The sequence below is a fragment of the Porcisia hertigi genome, chromosome 36, assembly GCF_017918235.1.
Source record: "Porcisia hertigi strain C119 chromosome 36, whole genome shotgun sequence".
Classification (NCBI taxonomy): Eukaryota; Euglenozoa; class Kinetoplastea; order Trypanosomatida; family Trypanosomatidae; genus Porcisia; species Porcisia hertigi.
The window spans coordinates 117,154-132,708 of NC_090595.1; the positions used below are offsets into that span (position 1 = coordinate 117,154).

Sequence of the window (15,555 nt, forward strand, 5' to 3'; positions counted from 1 at the left end):
TGTTCGCAGATTGTTATTTCAAGTCCTTTTGGTGTCATCGCTCCACAACTGATGCGGCGGAACCCACGCCGCGCTCAAGTGCGAGCGCATATCGCGGTAAAAATGACACGTGTTTCGGGCCACGAACACGGAGAACAGAGTGGCTGTCATGAACTCTCTTTTTTTATACAGTTGAGGAAAACTGAGCAAGTGCGATGTCTGACGTCCTCTGAACTTTTCTGAACACCCTCGATCGTGTGAGTGATGTGGGTGAGAGACCAACCACAATGAATCAGTCGCTGTCGCTATGGTGCGCCGACGTGGAGCTGCGCTCTGACCTCTCTACCCCATTACCATCCTCATCGTCAGAGCTGGTCCGTTCCTCGTCGCTGGAATGAGAGCAGCTGCACATATTGTCGAAGTTGTAGTCGAAGTGGGACCCGCTCTGCTCGGAGTCGAGGGCAAGCTCGTTGATGTTCAGTCGATCACGACGCACCAGGCCGCATTTGGTGCAGTGCATGGAGGTTTTGTCAATATTTGTCTGCTCTCGCGCACGCTTACGAAATGTTGCTGCCATCTCTCTCTTCTGCTGCACAGAACGCATCGCATTGGCATCCATCACAGCCAGCTCCGCAGCGGATATACCGGTCCTCTGCCCCTCCGGCAACCCAGCAACCAGCTCCCCGTTCAAGTTCTTTATGTTGGCAATGATGCACATGATCTGATCCTTGAAGTCCTCCTCTGTGTCGTTGTTGGCGCGCACGGCCGCAACGACTTGGGCAGCATACGGTCTTGCGTCCGCACCATTGCCTTTGAAGTCGTCCATTTTTTGAAGTGTCATGACAAGCAGGTTTACAATCCTGTCATCCCGACCATTGGAAGAGGTTGAAGACGACGCCATGGTGTGCGGTGAAGAAGACGTCTGCAACTATGTGGATCGGACCTGCGTCTCTGTGAAAACTCCGTGAGCTGTGGAAAAAAAAAGGTCGAGGACCAGTAGCAACGGGGAGGGAGGAAGGGAAGTTGGGGAAGAGTGGAAGAGATGAACCACACAGCGTTAAGATAGGTCACCAGTACAAACACAAAAACGTGAGCGCAAAGCTACGGGTTGTGCCGGATATGTCGGAGATTGTCTATGACCGCCGCTCTCCTCTAGGGGGGGGGGGGGAGGGAGAGCCTCCTGAGAAAGTATGCAGCTTCACTCCACGCGCGAGCACCACAGAAAAATTCCCCCGCTGAGCTCATCAGCTCAACACATCATAGCGGCCTTCGTGAAGGGTGTGTGACCAGGAGCTACTGTTTTACTTCAACAGTGCACTGCTTCACACTCTCGGCAGAAAATTTACATTGGTTCTCCATGTCCTTCTCGTGATTATGTTCACCCCTTTTATCATAACGATTTTCATATGAACAGAAGAGACGAAGCAGTGCGCTATCGTGTGTGTGTGGGGGGGTCGTCAAGCGCAACATACCAGCCAGTATGTCATGCCTACACACCACGCACCGAGAAACAAAAACACCGTGCCCACGGCAAACATGGCAAAAACTGCCACCGTCGATGACCCCTTCATGTGCCCTAGAAATGTGTAGGAAAGCTGCTCTACAAAACTGTCAAAGTAGCCGGGATTCATCACAGCCACAGAGCGCGGGGGCAGCAAATCTGGTATGAGTGGTCGAAACGGATCGTCCCAGAAACCAGTCCGGATCGTCGACCCTGGGGCTACAATCGCAGATGACATATCTGTGTCGCGGTATGGTGTCACAGCTGGTGGCTCCTGCGCGTGGCCAAAGCGCCTCCTGTAGGCCGCTTCAAGGCGACTGCTCGAGGCATCACGGATGCGCGCCGGATTAATCGATTGGCACGGTATCGCATCGTCATCACGGCAGTACACGTACACACTTGAATCCACACGCTGCAGCTCTTCTGCTGAGAGAGCAGATGCGTACACCTCGTCCATAACCGCGTCTTCGTCGACCACACCAAGCACGGGACTCCGCCACTCCTCGATAAGCGCTTGTGCTACCACGTCGCGGTTATGTCGGTAAGCGGCGGTCAGGGGATGATGTGCATAGTCAACGTCAACTGCAGCGGCACGAAACCGGTGCGCGACGTGGCGGATCATCTCGCGTGCTTCCTCTGTCTCCTGCTCATCGACGCAGGTCAGCGCGTAGAGAGGATGCAAGTGGCCTTTTCTATCAAAAGAGGTGCCGTTTGGAAAAATCGCATCCAGCAGCGATTCAACACGTTTCTTCTCCACGGCGCGGATAGCGGCGTTCAACTGCTCCACCTCATCCAAAGTCTGGAAGAGACCGAGCCCGTAGCCGCAGGTAACAAGCAGACTACACAAGCCCACCAGCATACCCACCACGAAGAAGCGGGCTGAAGACCTCGCCTCAGCCTCACCCCACCTCATCTCTACTCCCTGTATGCCCTCTTCTTGTGGGAAGGATGCTGACCACTTCGTTGTAATGTCGTGAAGATTCGCGTGTGCGAGTAGTGTGCGCGGGTGGAGTGCCACCGAGAAAGGAGATGATCCGAATATGTGGGAAACGCTGTGCTCCATAGCGAATTCCATTGACACACACACACACACACACCGCACGTCCGTCCCCCTCATAGGTGCGACAGCACGTGCGATGGAAATAAAAGGTGAGAGAAAAGTGCAGTGGCAGAAGTTTGCGGGAAAAAAAAAACGCATTCAGGCTCGCATCCAGCGCACAGAAATATACAAGGAAAGGAGGCGGAACACGAGACGGTGAATTCGCCATGACGTTGATGGAGCTCGCCTTGTACACACACACACACACACGTGGGTCTCGCGAAAAGCGCTGGGCCCTGTCCAGTTAACACTGTGTTGCTTCTGTGGTTGTGGTCGCACCCTCCGCTACGTTGAGGTACATTTTTCTTCATCGCTTCTTTCTTCTTCCCATTCTGCAATGGCCATTCATCGCCGCCGGGCTGCAGAGCTCTGTGGAGTTGACGAAAAGGAGGCATGCCAGCACAAACTGCGAGTGGGCACAACGTGCACAGCTCTGGCACAGCGAAAGAGACGAGCGTGGCGCGCAAAAGAAAAGGGGGGTACAGTAAAACGTGCCGTGACGAAGAATAGCAACGTGTCGCAGTATAAGAGACGCGTGAAGATATCGTCTCGGAGCCATAGCGTGTCGCACTAGCGGAAAACACCACACACGTGCTGGAAAAAAAAAAGTGAGCAACGAAAAGCTGATTTGCTACACACAGAACCAGACCAGAAAAGCTGGCCTGTTCAAAACTCGAGTTTGATCCCAGCGCGGACCTCGTCATTCTGTTGGACGAATCCATTCTGGAGGCCGCGTGGGGAACTTCCACTCATTTCACGAGCTGTGCGAGGGGGTCGCGCGCTACCACGTTCGAAGGAGTCAAGAGTGCATTCACCGCATCGGTTTTGTTCACCTCTGTCGCACCCGTGATGACTTGGGCGATGCGAGCGACGAGTTCACATACAATAAAGGCTGTAATCCCCCAGACCAGCTCACCCGGAAAGTCTTCGGGCAGCATTGGATCGAAGCCGCAGTCCTCCTCCACCCTCGCCGCTTTTGGAGACGGACAAACCGCGGGGCAGGCAACTGTCTGTGCAGGGCTGGCGAAGAAGCAGGGAAAGAGGCACGGGCCCTTGCAGATGGAAGAGCGGTCCTTTATGAGACGCGCGTGCCGCGTCGAAGACCTCAGTAACAAATTCGAAAGGTGAAGATAGTGAATCGATGCGACCTCGTCAGGGCTTGCGCAACGTGCCTGCGCAGGCTTGTTCGCGACGGCCACAAACGGTGTCACACGCGTACCGTGAACGTTCGTAGCAATTGGCGATAGAGACCCGATGATATCGTACTCGGCTGGCAAGAGACCCGCCTCCTCCAGCGCCTCGCGCTGCGCCGCGTCGCGCGGGGTCTCGTCAGCATCAACGCGGCCGCCAGGGAAACTCATCTCGCCTTTGTGTGAGGCCAACGTCTCAGTGCGCTTTGTGAGCGTGATGCACATGTCCTGAAAGCTGGCTCCCGTCTCCGCTGGTGAGAGCAGCAGTAGCACGGCACTTTGCTGCTGCGTCGTCAGCTTCAAGGGGGTAAGTTGTGGTGAAAACCTCGAGGCAGTGTCAGTGCCCTTCGTGAAGGTGTGAAGATAAAAATGCGGAGGGAAGGCCACTGACTCGATAGGGAAGTCCAGTGCACGTTGAAGCAGTGAGACCCACCCCTGCGTGCTCTGCGGCAAACGTGCCGCAGCAGTTGTGGCCAAGCCCATGAAGCGCGTGATGCTGGGGAGTGTGAAGTGCAGTTGAAGAATCTGGGAGGACAGCGGATCGCCGTATCACAACAACCACACACACACACACACACGCATAAACGATCGTGTGTTTTAGAAAGGGAAAAAAGAAAGCGGCCCCGCACTTGTAAGTCGCGCCGAAGGGGAGAGGGGGGGGGGACTGGTAAAAATGCACACAGGAAGCGCAGTCGAAAACGCTCCGTGCCACGTCTAGAGAACCCCCTCTCCCCCTCCTCCTTTGCGAAGCCCAGGCCAGACGGTGCGACTAAAAAAGAAAAAGGGGAGGAGAGAAGGGGAGGGAGCGATAAGAACATACATGAAAGAGTTCGAGAAAAAAAGTGGCTAGAAGAGGCTGAACACCTCTGATGCAAGGCGTAACTCAACGAATAGCGACGAGGGGCTACGTGGTCCTTCCAGAGCGGAGATCGGTGAAGCAGATGTGGAAAGAGTCAAAGAAAAGACCGCGGCGTGAGCCACGCAAACAAAGCGACTGAAAACGTTCCCCAGTGACTCGCTCGCCGTATGTGGATATACGCTCCGTCTCTTCAGAGCAGTGGTGGCATCGTTCTTGAGCGTCTCTTTGAATGTGTACGGATATGTGTGCGCGCACGTGTGTATTTTTGTTTTCGCTGCTGCACAGTGAACCTCTCTTCATGCCCAACAACACCTCAAGACGCAACAAAACCAAGGGGAAAACTACAACAACCGATGCTGAGCCGGGATTGGGCAGTGTGAGCAACGACCGAGACCCGCTCCACGCACTCCCACGCATGCCTCCCCGGGTCAAGTCGCATTCCTGTGCCCCCCCTCCCCTCCATCGCCCCTCACTCACCACCAAACTTGACGCCTTGGTAAGGCTGTGTTGTTGATCCATCGAGATTGAATAGGGTCACCTTGAAGGGGCGCATCGCCGACACAGGGCGATGCTCTAGAGCGTGCAAGTACGTCCGGATCGCCTGCTCCTCGGATAGACGGCCGACATCAGAAACCGGGACAGCAGCTGCGGAGAGTCGAGCGAGATACGTGGGACGAGCCTGCCCGTAACTGAGGGCTGTTCCACAAGCGAGTTCGTCAAAAGTCATGACCGTACCTTTTTTCGAGAGCATCGCCGTCGTCTGCACCTCACCGTGGTCAAGAATAAAGCGCAGCAACCTCTCCTCGGCACCCTTCAGCCCGTCCTCCGCAGTGCACACGAACACAGAGAAGTCACTGGGGCCGCCGTCTGAGACCACGACGGCGTGGTTCGGGTGGCGTGCCACAAGCGACTGCAGCATCGTGTGAGCAGCCTCTAGGCCGAGGCGCTTGTTGATGGCAGGATTGTAGAAGATGTCGCTGTGGGTGGTGTAGAAACGAAAAATGGCGTTGGTGCCGCCGCCAGAAGTCTGCTGGGCGTGGTAAATGGCGTGATCGAGGAGGAGGTTGGACCACAGCGTGGACTGCCGGTTCAAAGTAGCCGCCGAGTGCTGTCCTGTGAAAAACGGTGGCAGCTCAAAAAAACTCCAGTGCTCGGAGGACATGGGCACGGTACGCCTGAGGGATCGGGCGTACCTGCAGAGAACGCGAAATCCACTTTTGCTGTTTCCCCTCCTCTCACGACGGGTCAGCTAAGGGCGCTGGATGAAAGAGCGCCAACGCTGTCGCACGCGAACGTATTTGGTGACAAGCAGATGATGCGTGCGTGAACCGGAATGCCAAGTACAGTACAAAAGCCCTCAGCGCAGATACCACGGCTATCTACAGATACAACCACAAGACGAAAGAGGAAGACAGGCATAGGAAACATGGAGGGGGAGGGGGGGGCATAGGAGACCAGTGCTTCAACTTCAGGCACCAAGGAGTTTCCTCCACAGAGAAGGGAGTGCTACGAAAACATGAGTATTGAGGCGCTCCTACAGGAGTTGCGCGGGCCCCACCTCGGCCTCCTTAGAAACACCTACAGAGATAGAAGCGCGTGCCCGGGTCACCCACCCAGCCTCCCATGCGTGGAGCTTCTTTTAGCCTGCCTACCAAACGTAGGTGAAATAGTCCGTCACGTGAAGATAACCGGCGGCGGCGGCGGGGGGAAGGACGGTACATCCTCACCACCACCACATCGCCTGAATATGGTGAGATACTCTTCAGATAGCGCACCGTGCAAAAACACGAAAATGGCGCCTCCCCCTGACTTCGAGAGGTGCCTCACGTGGTATGTGCACACACGCGCACCAGGAAGAGCAGCATCCCCCCCCACCCCACCCCGAGCCGCTGTTGACGGTTCACATCGCCTATCAGTTTGTTTTTTTGCTGGACCATCAAGAGCGCCAAACGTAAATCTCGAATACAAATTGGGTAGAGAACCGAGAACCGAAATGAGGAAAAATACACACGCAAGGGGTTGATGCACAGACGGAAAAGAAAGACGTAGTGCATTGGGGCACATCACCCTGTGCCTCATCTCCCCTCCCCCCCCCCCCACACTCCCTCTTCCCCCTCAGCAATTGTGCCGCTCCTGCGTCCTCACGCTATCGTATAGGCTACAAACGCGCATCGAGGAAACAAACGAGAGACGGATGAATAAGGAGCAACACGGGAACGGGCACCGATACATAAAAATGACAAAGAAAGAGAGAGGCCAGTGGCGCCCACAGCACGAGTGACATTCCAAGTTGTTATCTGGACCTCATGTAATCAGCGCTCCTCCCTCAACGATACAACACGCCAAGCCACCAGCCTCCTGTCTATCGCGCCACAGAGACCATCATTCTCTGTACGTGTCGAGCACTAAGTTTTCCTTTGCCGCAGAAGTTTCTTAGTGCACTGACGAGATCACTTCTACTCCGTCCTTCGTCACCGCCTTCACGAAGAAGTGTGAGTTGCTGATGACGACGCGCCGCTTCACCTCATCGCAGCACTTCTGCATAAGCTCCAGGCCCTCCTGTTGGCTCAGGTCAGGACGCCACAGGCGATCTAGCAGAGCAGTCACGAAAGCAGAACCGTAGCCGTGGCAACCGAACGGCACAGCCTGCATGGTGCCGAGGTAGTCAAGGTAAAACAGCTGAGGCCCCGTCGCGCCATCGTCGTCCGCAGAGGCCGGAACATTGTAGCCAGCAAAAAGGCAGTTGACCTGGTAGGCGCCGTTGCGGCTCCGGATCGCATTGGCGAGTGAGCTGCGCATAAAGTTTGCCGTTGATTGACAGCTGCTGTGACGACCGTGCTGACGCATGCGGTTGAGGCGGAGGTTACACTTGATGTACTCTGTGAAGTTCACGCGAGGGCCGTTTTCGCCGATGCACGCCACCATCTGATGCGTGTCGAGTTGCGTAATTTTGTCCTCCTCGTCCGTTATTTTAATGTAGTAGAAAGCATTGAGACCAGCTGCAGCGACCATGACATAATCATTGCAACGGAACGCAATTGCGGTCTCCGCCATTTTTCGTGTGTGTGTGTGTGTGTGTGTGTGTGTGTGTGTGTCCGTACTAATCAAGAGAATGAACACAGTCAAGTGTGTACCAGCAAAGTGTCAAGACTCAAGAAGGAAAACGCTGAGGCAAAAGCGTGCAGAGGTCCAAACACACACAATATCTGCTAGAGAGATGTGAAGCGAGTATGAAGAAGAGAACTTTTTGGCGTGCCAAACGGCTGACCAAATAAAAAATAAGAACGCAAAGGAATTGAGGGAGGAGGAGCGGTATGGGTATGTGTGTGTGTGTGTGTAGGGGAGGGCAGGGGGGAGGCCATCTGTTGAATTTCGTTAGGCCATCTTTGTTGTATACTCGTCTTTTCTTGACTGCCGTTGCTGGACCATCACGGATGGGCTCGCAGGTAAGCACCGACGAAGTGTTGGGGAAGGGCAATGCTGAAGAGATGGTCACAATGCGGTATTCGATTGTTGTTGTTGCTCCTGTCGATCAGTCCTACAGAGACTACAAGAAAACCCGAACGGGAAGGGGGGCTGCTGGAAGCGGACCAGCTGTTCACACCTCCAGCGCACAAAACCTCACCAAAAAAAAAGAGAAATGAGCGCAACGTGCAGGGCCCGCACCGACTGCGCCTCAACGCTTACAGAGCTCCCTGTCACGTCCTGGGGGAGTTCAGCAGCTACCAGCGACAAACGACCTTCAAAGGCAATAATCCCTGCAATCCGCCACATACTCAAAACTTGACAGAAACAGGTCGTGGCATGCAAGAAAGTGCGCCACCATACCCCCACAAAATCGGTCTCCTTATCACAACGGGCACATCAACCACAAAAAGAAAAAAATACAGCCTCGAAAGCGTTGGGGATATCCTGCCCATGGAGGCAGACGAGCCCAAGCGGCGTGAGGCCACAACCCTTGTAGATGTTCAGGAATGCACCAAAAGTGCAGCAAACAAAATGCCACCGCCCTAGAAAGCTGCTCAACTGTACAGGCGATGTGGAGCAGCGTATGGGTCGTCCCCCGTCGATTGTGCTCACTACCTGGAGACTTGTCTGTCGAGTCTCCCGCAAGGGTAACGCAGTAACCACGCAACGAACCGCCGCTGGTGCACGAGTTACACTGAGAGGCGCAAGCGGGGCTAAATTGAGCGCATTCGTCGTGGCCGCTGACGCCGAAGCAGCCTGGCGTTGTATCTGCACCCCTCATGGATACCAAATAGACTCCAGAGCGACTCGATGAGCCATCCGGTGCTGCCGCCAGTATGTCTTCTCATTAATCAACGCATTACCCCCTCCCTCACCTCTTATCGGTGCTGCTAAGCTGTCTCTGCTGGCATCCCATATCGGTGACGCAGCTGCTCTGCCATTCGCACCTGCAGAGATGCGTGACGCCTGTGTGTGTGGTGTGTGTGTGTGTGAGGGGGGGGGGGGGGCAAAGTATATGCTCAAGGGCCGCGTCTCGCACCCGGGTGCCCTGGGTGAACGTCGCAAAGCACTACTGGTCGTCAGTCAGGTGCTGTTTCAAGGCAACCTGGCGAGCCTACAGCTTCCCTAGGCGAGGATCTACAACGGCGAAACGAGCAAGATTTTTTCTATAAGGAGTACTCGTAGAATACCATCAGCGTTCGCTCTTTCTCAGCGTGGTGGCCTGGATGGCCAGTCATGAAGAGGAAGGGGAGGACGCTTCCCATTTGCTGGTTCGCCTATATCACGCCTCGCGCTACATATCCAGAAGCGCCGTGTGCGTACAAACCGATTACGGTACCGCCCACACTGCCCAAGATCCGTCTCCGCTGGGCAAAACGCTACTTCTGGAGCGAGGGGGGGAGGGGAGGAGGGGAGGGGGAGGGGGAGGGGGGGGCGCTGATTTGCAAGAGTCACATTAAAGAAAGGTGAGATCACGCGTAGTCACCACAAGAAGAAAAGACAGTGCGGGAGGAAACAAGAGCAGCACTACTTTCGTGAAGGTAAAGGGTGAGTGATGTGCAAGTGTATGCGCCACACGTGTAGAGATAGCTGGTCGACGCCTCCGAAGGACAGGTAGCGCACGCCACCGCACTTCATCGGAGCAGATGAATACACGCATGACACTACCCGCTTCAACCCGTTGATGTCCTAACGACTACCCGGCGTGCGTGCGCGTATAGGGGGGAACAACATATATATATATATATATGACGACAGCAAGCGATCGGCATTCACAGAGCATTTTGCTCTTCTTCCCTTCTCAACCCTACCACCAAACACCCACACCACGAACGAGGTGAGCCCGGGCGTTGAGAAACCGTATGTGTCTCGGCATGTCCTCAAGAGCTCTCTGCCCGCTCCACTTTGCCGTATGGCCTTCACTTTTTTTGGTGAGCCTTTTCCAGCACCGCGCGGCACGGCCGATAGGTCTTGCGGTGTATCGGACTAAGTCCATTTTTGGCGACGTATTTCATGTGCTGCTCCACCGGATACCCTTTGTTCTCCGCGAAGCCGTACCCCGAGTAAAGGGCGTCAATGTAATTCATGAGTTCGTCACGGGTGACTTTGGCGAGGCACGATGCGGCGGCGATGGAGAGGCTCCGCTTATCGCCTTCGATGATAGGCTGCACGTTCCCGCCTATGCTGACGTTAGTGAAGTAGTCGTAGCTCGGACCCGGCACGGCATGGCCGTCGATGAGGACTAGCGGGGGCTGGATCGGTTCAAAGTCGAAGTACTCCTTGGCCCCTTTCACAAGATCCACGCTATGCGGCACCTGGTAGCGCTTTTCGTTGTCGTGGTTGGCAGCGATACAAAAACGGCTAAAGAGGTATTGCGCGATGCTGGAGGAACGCGGCCGCGGCGCTACCTCATGTGAGAAGCGCGCGTCATTCAGCATGTGCCAAATGGATTGAGCAGAGCGGTGCATGGTGTTCATCGAGGCGTTGTAGATGTTGTTCTCATCAATGTACGTGTGGTTGGCGATGCCGATAGACCAGAAGTACACATAGTTGCCTGCGCTGTTATACCCATGATAGGTGATTAGGTAAGGTGTTTGCATGGAAAGTAGCTTCTTGAAGGGCAGCTTTGACAGCTTCACGTGGGATTCGAACCTTTTGCTGCTCAGCGGCGACATTGTCGCCTCATCACCAGCGCAGTGGTGCACAACAAACTTCTTGCAGCTGGCGATGTCGAAGAAGTCAACGTGCCCAGTGATCATGGCAAAAACGAGATCGCGCTGCCGCTCCGAAACGGACTTGCTGTCGAAGATCTGAAACTGCTCAGGTGTCTCGTAGAGCTGATCGAACTCGTTGTTGAAGCTGGAGACCGGAATGCGAGAGACAGCAGCGCCGACTACGGGTCCGGCTAGCGGGCCTCTGCCAGCCTCATCACATCCAATCGTCACAGCTGTTTCCTTAATACTGCGCCGCAACCGCACACCGTGCTTCTTTATGTGCGCCACAGCCGCGTCTCTCTCTCGCTCCAGCTTACGGCGAGTCGCCGGAGAGATGGCACTGGTGTCAGGAGCCGGCAGCGTGCGACCCGAGATGTTCGTTTGAGGCAGCAAGCCGTCGCGAGACAGCTGGTACCCGACCAAATCCAGTGTGCCATCAAGTGTAGGCTCGCCCGTGTCTGTTTTGCAATGCCCAACCTCCACCTTCTGCAGCGCGTTCCACGTCGGCGGCGGTCTAAAGGGGGAATAGGTAAAGCGCTTCTGCCGAAGTACGCGGTTAGGTCTAAGAAGACCGCTACCGAGGACAGCTGTATGACGAGCCAGGGGCACGGAGCGCCATACATTGAGCGTGAAAGGCATTCGGTTTGCTCGTGAGCCAAAGACCCACGTAAGCGCGTATATATATATATATGTGTGTGTGCGTGTGTATGTGTAGTTTATGAACTCAAGCGGTCACGGTTTTACCTAGGGAGATGCGGACGCCTGAAGCTCGTCTTAGACAACGCTGCTCAGAGTTCGCGCCTCCCCCCCCCCCCCAAATAGACAAGGGGGAAAAGAAGTGAGAAATGAAGAGGATGAGGAGGCGCCGTGAGCGGATGAATTATACGGTTGAAGAAAAATTGCCGACACGAGAAGCGCACCGGTTCAGTGGTGTCTATGAATGTAGGTGTCTATGTGAAAGTGTATCAGAGCGCTCGCGTGTTCTCAAAATATCTGTATATCCCTCTCTCTCTCTCTGGATGTGTTTGCGAGAGGGTATGTGTGTGTATGTCAAGGTGTGACGGTGTGAAGACCAAAAAAAGATACAAGGAAGCTGTTAAAGGACGACACGGAGAGGTGGGGAACTTCTACACGGCCTCGCGAAGGGGGGGAGTATGTCGCACTGCGTAGCTGAGAGCGTAGAAAATAAAGGAAAGCGGCCACACCGCAGTCGAAAGCGCGGGTGCCTCTCCGCAAGGCGCTAAATACTGAGAGGTGCATCAAAGACAAACAGACGATTTTGGGGGGGGGGAGGGGGAGGGAGGAGGAAGGAAAAGAGGGAGGGAAGAGAGGATGTTGACTGACAACGGCCGCGTTGGGGTACCCGTTCCTGGCTGATGAAGAGTGGAAAGAAAGGGGAAGCGGAAGAAAAAAAAAACGATAGCGAAGCGTCCCTCGAGGAGAGGCAGTGTCGAGGAATGACGTGAACGGGGGGAAGGGGGGTACCGAAAGTGCGGCGCATCATTCTCGTCCCTCTTGAACGGTGCAGAATAACTCTTCTTCGCAACAAGCGCAAACATTCTCAGCGACCTCCCTGAAATACGTCCTGCGATGTCAGTGGGCATGGCCTAAAGGCGCAGACAGAGGAACGGGCACACACACTATATATAAATTTATAAATATATATATATATATATATACCAACAAGGATCGAATAAACGTGGTGCATTAAAGCCTAACGCGCCACGTGCCTCCCCCGCCCCTCCCCTCCCTTTTTGTTTTTATATTTGTTGTTGGGATGTCGTTTCCTCTCCGTTCCCTTCGGAGGGCGGGTTACGTTGTTAACGATTGTTATAGCCAAAGAGACAAAAACATCCAGACAGACAGGCGCAGAGAAAGAGAGACACACACACACAGCATGCATTGTGCAACACGCGCACGTACACCACACTACCCAGAGATTGAGGCAAAAAAAAAGGGGTGTAAAACAGCGTTGCCGGGCGTTGCGAGATTTCTTCTCGCCGGTGCACCTTCTGGTGTGCGAAAACGACCAACGACAGAGAAAATATCGCATTGCTCACGACGACTCTCTTCGTTTACAGTGACTGCAGGCGGCGCTCAGACGGCAGCACCTTGAACCGGCGCTTAATGGTGACACGGTGACGGCTAAACTTGTCATCTGGGCTGAAGCGGGCGGGGTGGGCGCTCAGAGTCGGCTTGCCTTCCGGGTCCACCTTCTTCAGCGTGTAGACACGCTTGCCGTCGACCATGTACACTTGAAGATGCATGCTTGGGGCTGTGTGTGTGTGTGTTTGTTTGTTTTTCACTGTAGAGAGATGACGGCCGAATATACACACGTGTGAAGCGCACTACTAGGGTTCTCGTTGTGGGATGAGCGAGAGCTGTCACATCACCCCAGCAGAAAAAGAATGAGGGAAAGAATATAAAGGGGGAAGAGAGAAGGGGAAATCACAGCAAAACAGCTGATTACACAACAAAACGTATCGGGGCAGTCCAGGTGTATTTGCCTGTTGAACGTAGACGTTAGCCACTGCCAATATGTGCATATATATTGCATGGGCTTCGAGCGAATGTCTCAGAGGGAGACGGCCTGAATGCTGGAGCCACAGCTCAAGCGCATCCCTGGGTCACACAAGTCTCGCATTCTCATGCGCCCTCCTACTCTGCCTCCTCCCTTTTTTCGTGTTGCACTTTTCATTTACGCGCGCTTCAATGACATGAGCCCCCTCCCCTCCTCCCCCCCCCTCCTCCCTGAAGACTACGGCGCTTTAAAAGCAAACCGAAAAACTCATCGCATCAAAAACGAAGAGTGGAAAAGTAAAGGCAACTAGAGGTGGGGGTGTAGGGAAGAGAGAGGCTGCGTTTCACCCTGTCTGAGACTGTTTGAGGTCTCAACAACAATCCGGGGGGAACGATAAAAACAAACTTGAATTTGTTTCTTTTTTTCACCGGTGCACACACACACACACACACACACACCTGTTGACGTCACAGGAGCCTAGGGCTAATGTAATAAACGCGCTCTTTTGTTGGCTCTTGTCTAGAGCGGGTGTGCGCGGAAACACTGCACACATAAAAAGACATCATATTTTTGAGGAAGGGGCGTCGTGGTTTCTGCCTCATCTGCTGTGGTTTCCATTAATGACACGGAGGAGCACGAAAGGAGAGCAGCGGCACAGTGGAGGCGCTTGGGAACGCGAAGAAAGAGACAGTAGAGAAAAAAAGACATGGCGCGATGGAAAAGCAGAGCAGTGCATATGCGTCGAAGTGCTTGCGTGGACGGGAAGCAGTACTCGCAAAACAAACAAAAGCCCAAGAAAAGGAGGGAATCGGGGGAAGCTGAGCAGGTGCCCCAAAAAAAAATGCGCTTTTCTGAAGGGGAAACACGTATTTCAAAAAAAAAAGACCCAATCACATCATAACAATTAAGATAACAAAGAAAAAAAATGCACGAGCCGACAACAACCATGCAGAGGCACGCACGCACGCACGACCGTGAACAGGTGCATTGTTACTAACAAGTACCTATACAAACAGATGCAGGCATTCCAATAAATGAGGAGAAAGTATGCTGCACAAGAGAACCATTCCTCTTGGGCTTTGAAGCGCGAGTGTGTGGTGGATTCAGAGACACCGCAAATCGTTTTTCTTTTGGTTGTTGCACGATATGGGTGGTAACCGATACGCACGTAAGCGGGGGGGATTACGCGAAAATAAAATAGGACGCTTAGCAGAAGCAGAAAAGCATTCGCCTTTCAAAACACACTGGTGGCTATGTCAGCACCCCCACATCCGTTACTAAGGAACGCCTCTCACATCCCTCAGAACAACAATATGATTCTCTCATACTTTACCTCCCACCTCCCCTCCCTTTTCTTCTCCCCCCCCCTCCCCAGATACGGACTTCCCCATCCCTCCCTCCCTCCCCCTGAAACAAAGACTTGTACAGTTTTCGAGCGGCACGCCACCAAGGACGAGCGAGAAAAAAAAAAGGATGAGAAACACCCACGAGCAGAGGAAGAGTTTGCTTGCCTGCGGCGTCACATACGTGCAAGACAAGAAACAGCAAGGCCCATACGCGAGTAGAAGAGGGTGTTTCCTAGACGCGACATAGTTTTAAGCCGTTGCCCGTTTCGAATGGTACACACTCAGCGAGTTGAAAAAAAAAGGGGGGGTCGATAACGGAGGGGGGGAGGAGGGGGGCGGAGGCGAGGGGACGTTATCCCCTTTTTTTCAACCATTGAAAAAAAAAGGCTACCCCATTTAATAGGGTTCTAAATTCTGTTCACGTCGGGCCAAATGGGCTCGCAGCATCTGGTCACCGCGCATAAGGCTGGTCAGGTAACAAGTGTTGTTCATGATAGTGACGTACACGCTGTCGGACAAGAAGTGCGGCAGCTGCGCACGACTCTTTCCTTTGTTTCGCACAGGAGATGCCTGTATGGGTGTGATGTCGCTGGACTCTAATAAGCCCTCCGTGTCTTCGCACCGAGCCCGTGTCTTCGAAAAATCGTCCATAAAGCGCGCTCGCGCTGCAGAGCGCCGCAGAAGCGCAAAGACGGCAGAGGCCATCTCAAAGCGAATAAGTGACTCAGGTAGTCGGCCAGCCATCAAGAAGTTGCAGACGTCCAGCTCGTAGCTCTGGACTACGGAGGCGGGGCTCGTGTTGGCGGCGGGAAAGCCAAAATCAGCGCGACGCTGAATCTCGCCAGGGTGTGTCTGCACATCGACACCCGTCTCAGCCA

The 15,555-nt window shown here is 54.1% G+C and overlaps 6 protein-coding genes across 6 annotated transcripts; all 6 read right to left on the bottom strand.

The window, feature by feature from the left end:
* Positions 1–271: 271 nt before the first annotated feature.
* Positions 272–880, bottom strand: JKF63_00024 (uncharacterized protein; the record flags this gene model as incomplete). Its single annotated transcript, XM_067896078.1, has 1 exon — positions 272–880. The coding sequence occupies one exon, from the start codon at positions 878–880 to the stop codon at positions 272–274; it is 609 nt and encodes a 202-aa protein (XP_067752235.1).
* A 556-nt stretch (positions 881–1,436) lies between these two features.
* On the bottom strand, positions 1,437–2,393 carry JKF63_00025 (uncharacterized protein; the record flags this gene model as incomplete). The annotated part of the gene is made up of 1 exon (XM_067896079.1): positions 1,437–2,393. One exon carries the CDS (start codon positions 2,391–2,393, stop codon positions 1,437–1,439), a length of 957 nt encoding a protein of 318 aa, XP_067752236.1.
* Positions 2,394–3,328: 935 nt separating this feature from the next.
* Positions 3,329–4,252, bottom strand: JKF63_00026 (uncharacterized protein; the record flags this gene model as incomplete). The annotated part of the gene is made up of 1 exon (XM_067896080.1): positions 3,329–4,252. The coding sequence occupies one exon, from the start codon at positions 4,250–4,252 to the stop codon at positions 3,329–3,331; it is 924 nt and encodes a 307-aa protein (XP_067752237.1).
* An 845-nt stretch (positions 4,253–5,097) lies between these two features.
* JKF63_00027 (uncharacterized protein) lies at positions 5,098–5,790 on the bottom strand (the record flags this gene model as incomplete). The annotated part of the gene is made up of 1 exon (XM_067896081.1): positions 5,098–5,790. The coding sequence occupies one exon, from the start codon at positions 5,788–5,790 to the stop codon at positions 5,098–5,100; it is 693 nt and encodes a 230-aa protein (XP_067752238.1).
* Positions 5,791–7,061: 1,271 nt separating this feature from the next.
* Positions 7,062–7,682, bottom strand: JKF63_00028 (uncharacterized protein; the record flags this gene model as incomplete). Its single annotated transcript, XM_067896082.1, has 1 exon — positions 7,062–7,682. One exon carries the CDS (start codon positions 7,680–7,682, stop codon positions 7,062–7,064), a length of 621 nt encoding a protein of 206 aa, XP_067752239.1.
* Positions 7,683–10,015: 2,333 nt separating this feature from the next.
* On the bottom strand, positions 10,016–15,328 carry JKF63_00029 (uncharacterized protein; the record flags this gene model as incomplete). Its single annotated transcript, XM_067896083.1, has 2 exons — positions 10,016–11,372; positions 15,087–15,328. 2 exons carry the CDS (start codon positions 15,326–15,328, stop codon positions 10,016–10,018), a joined length of 1,599 nt encoding a protein of 532 aa, XP_067752240.1.
* Between the last annotated feature and the right edge of the window lie 227 nt (positions 15,329–15,555).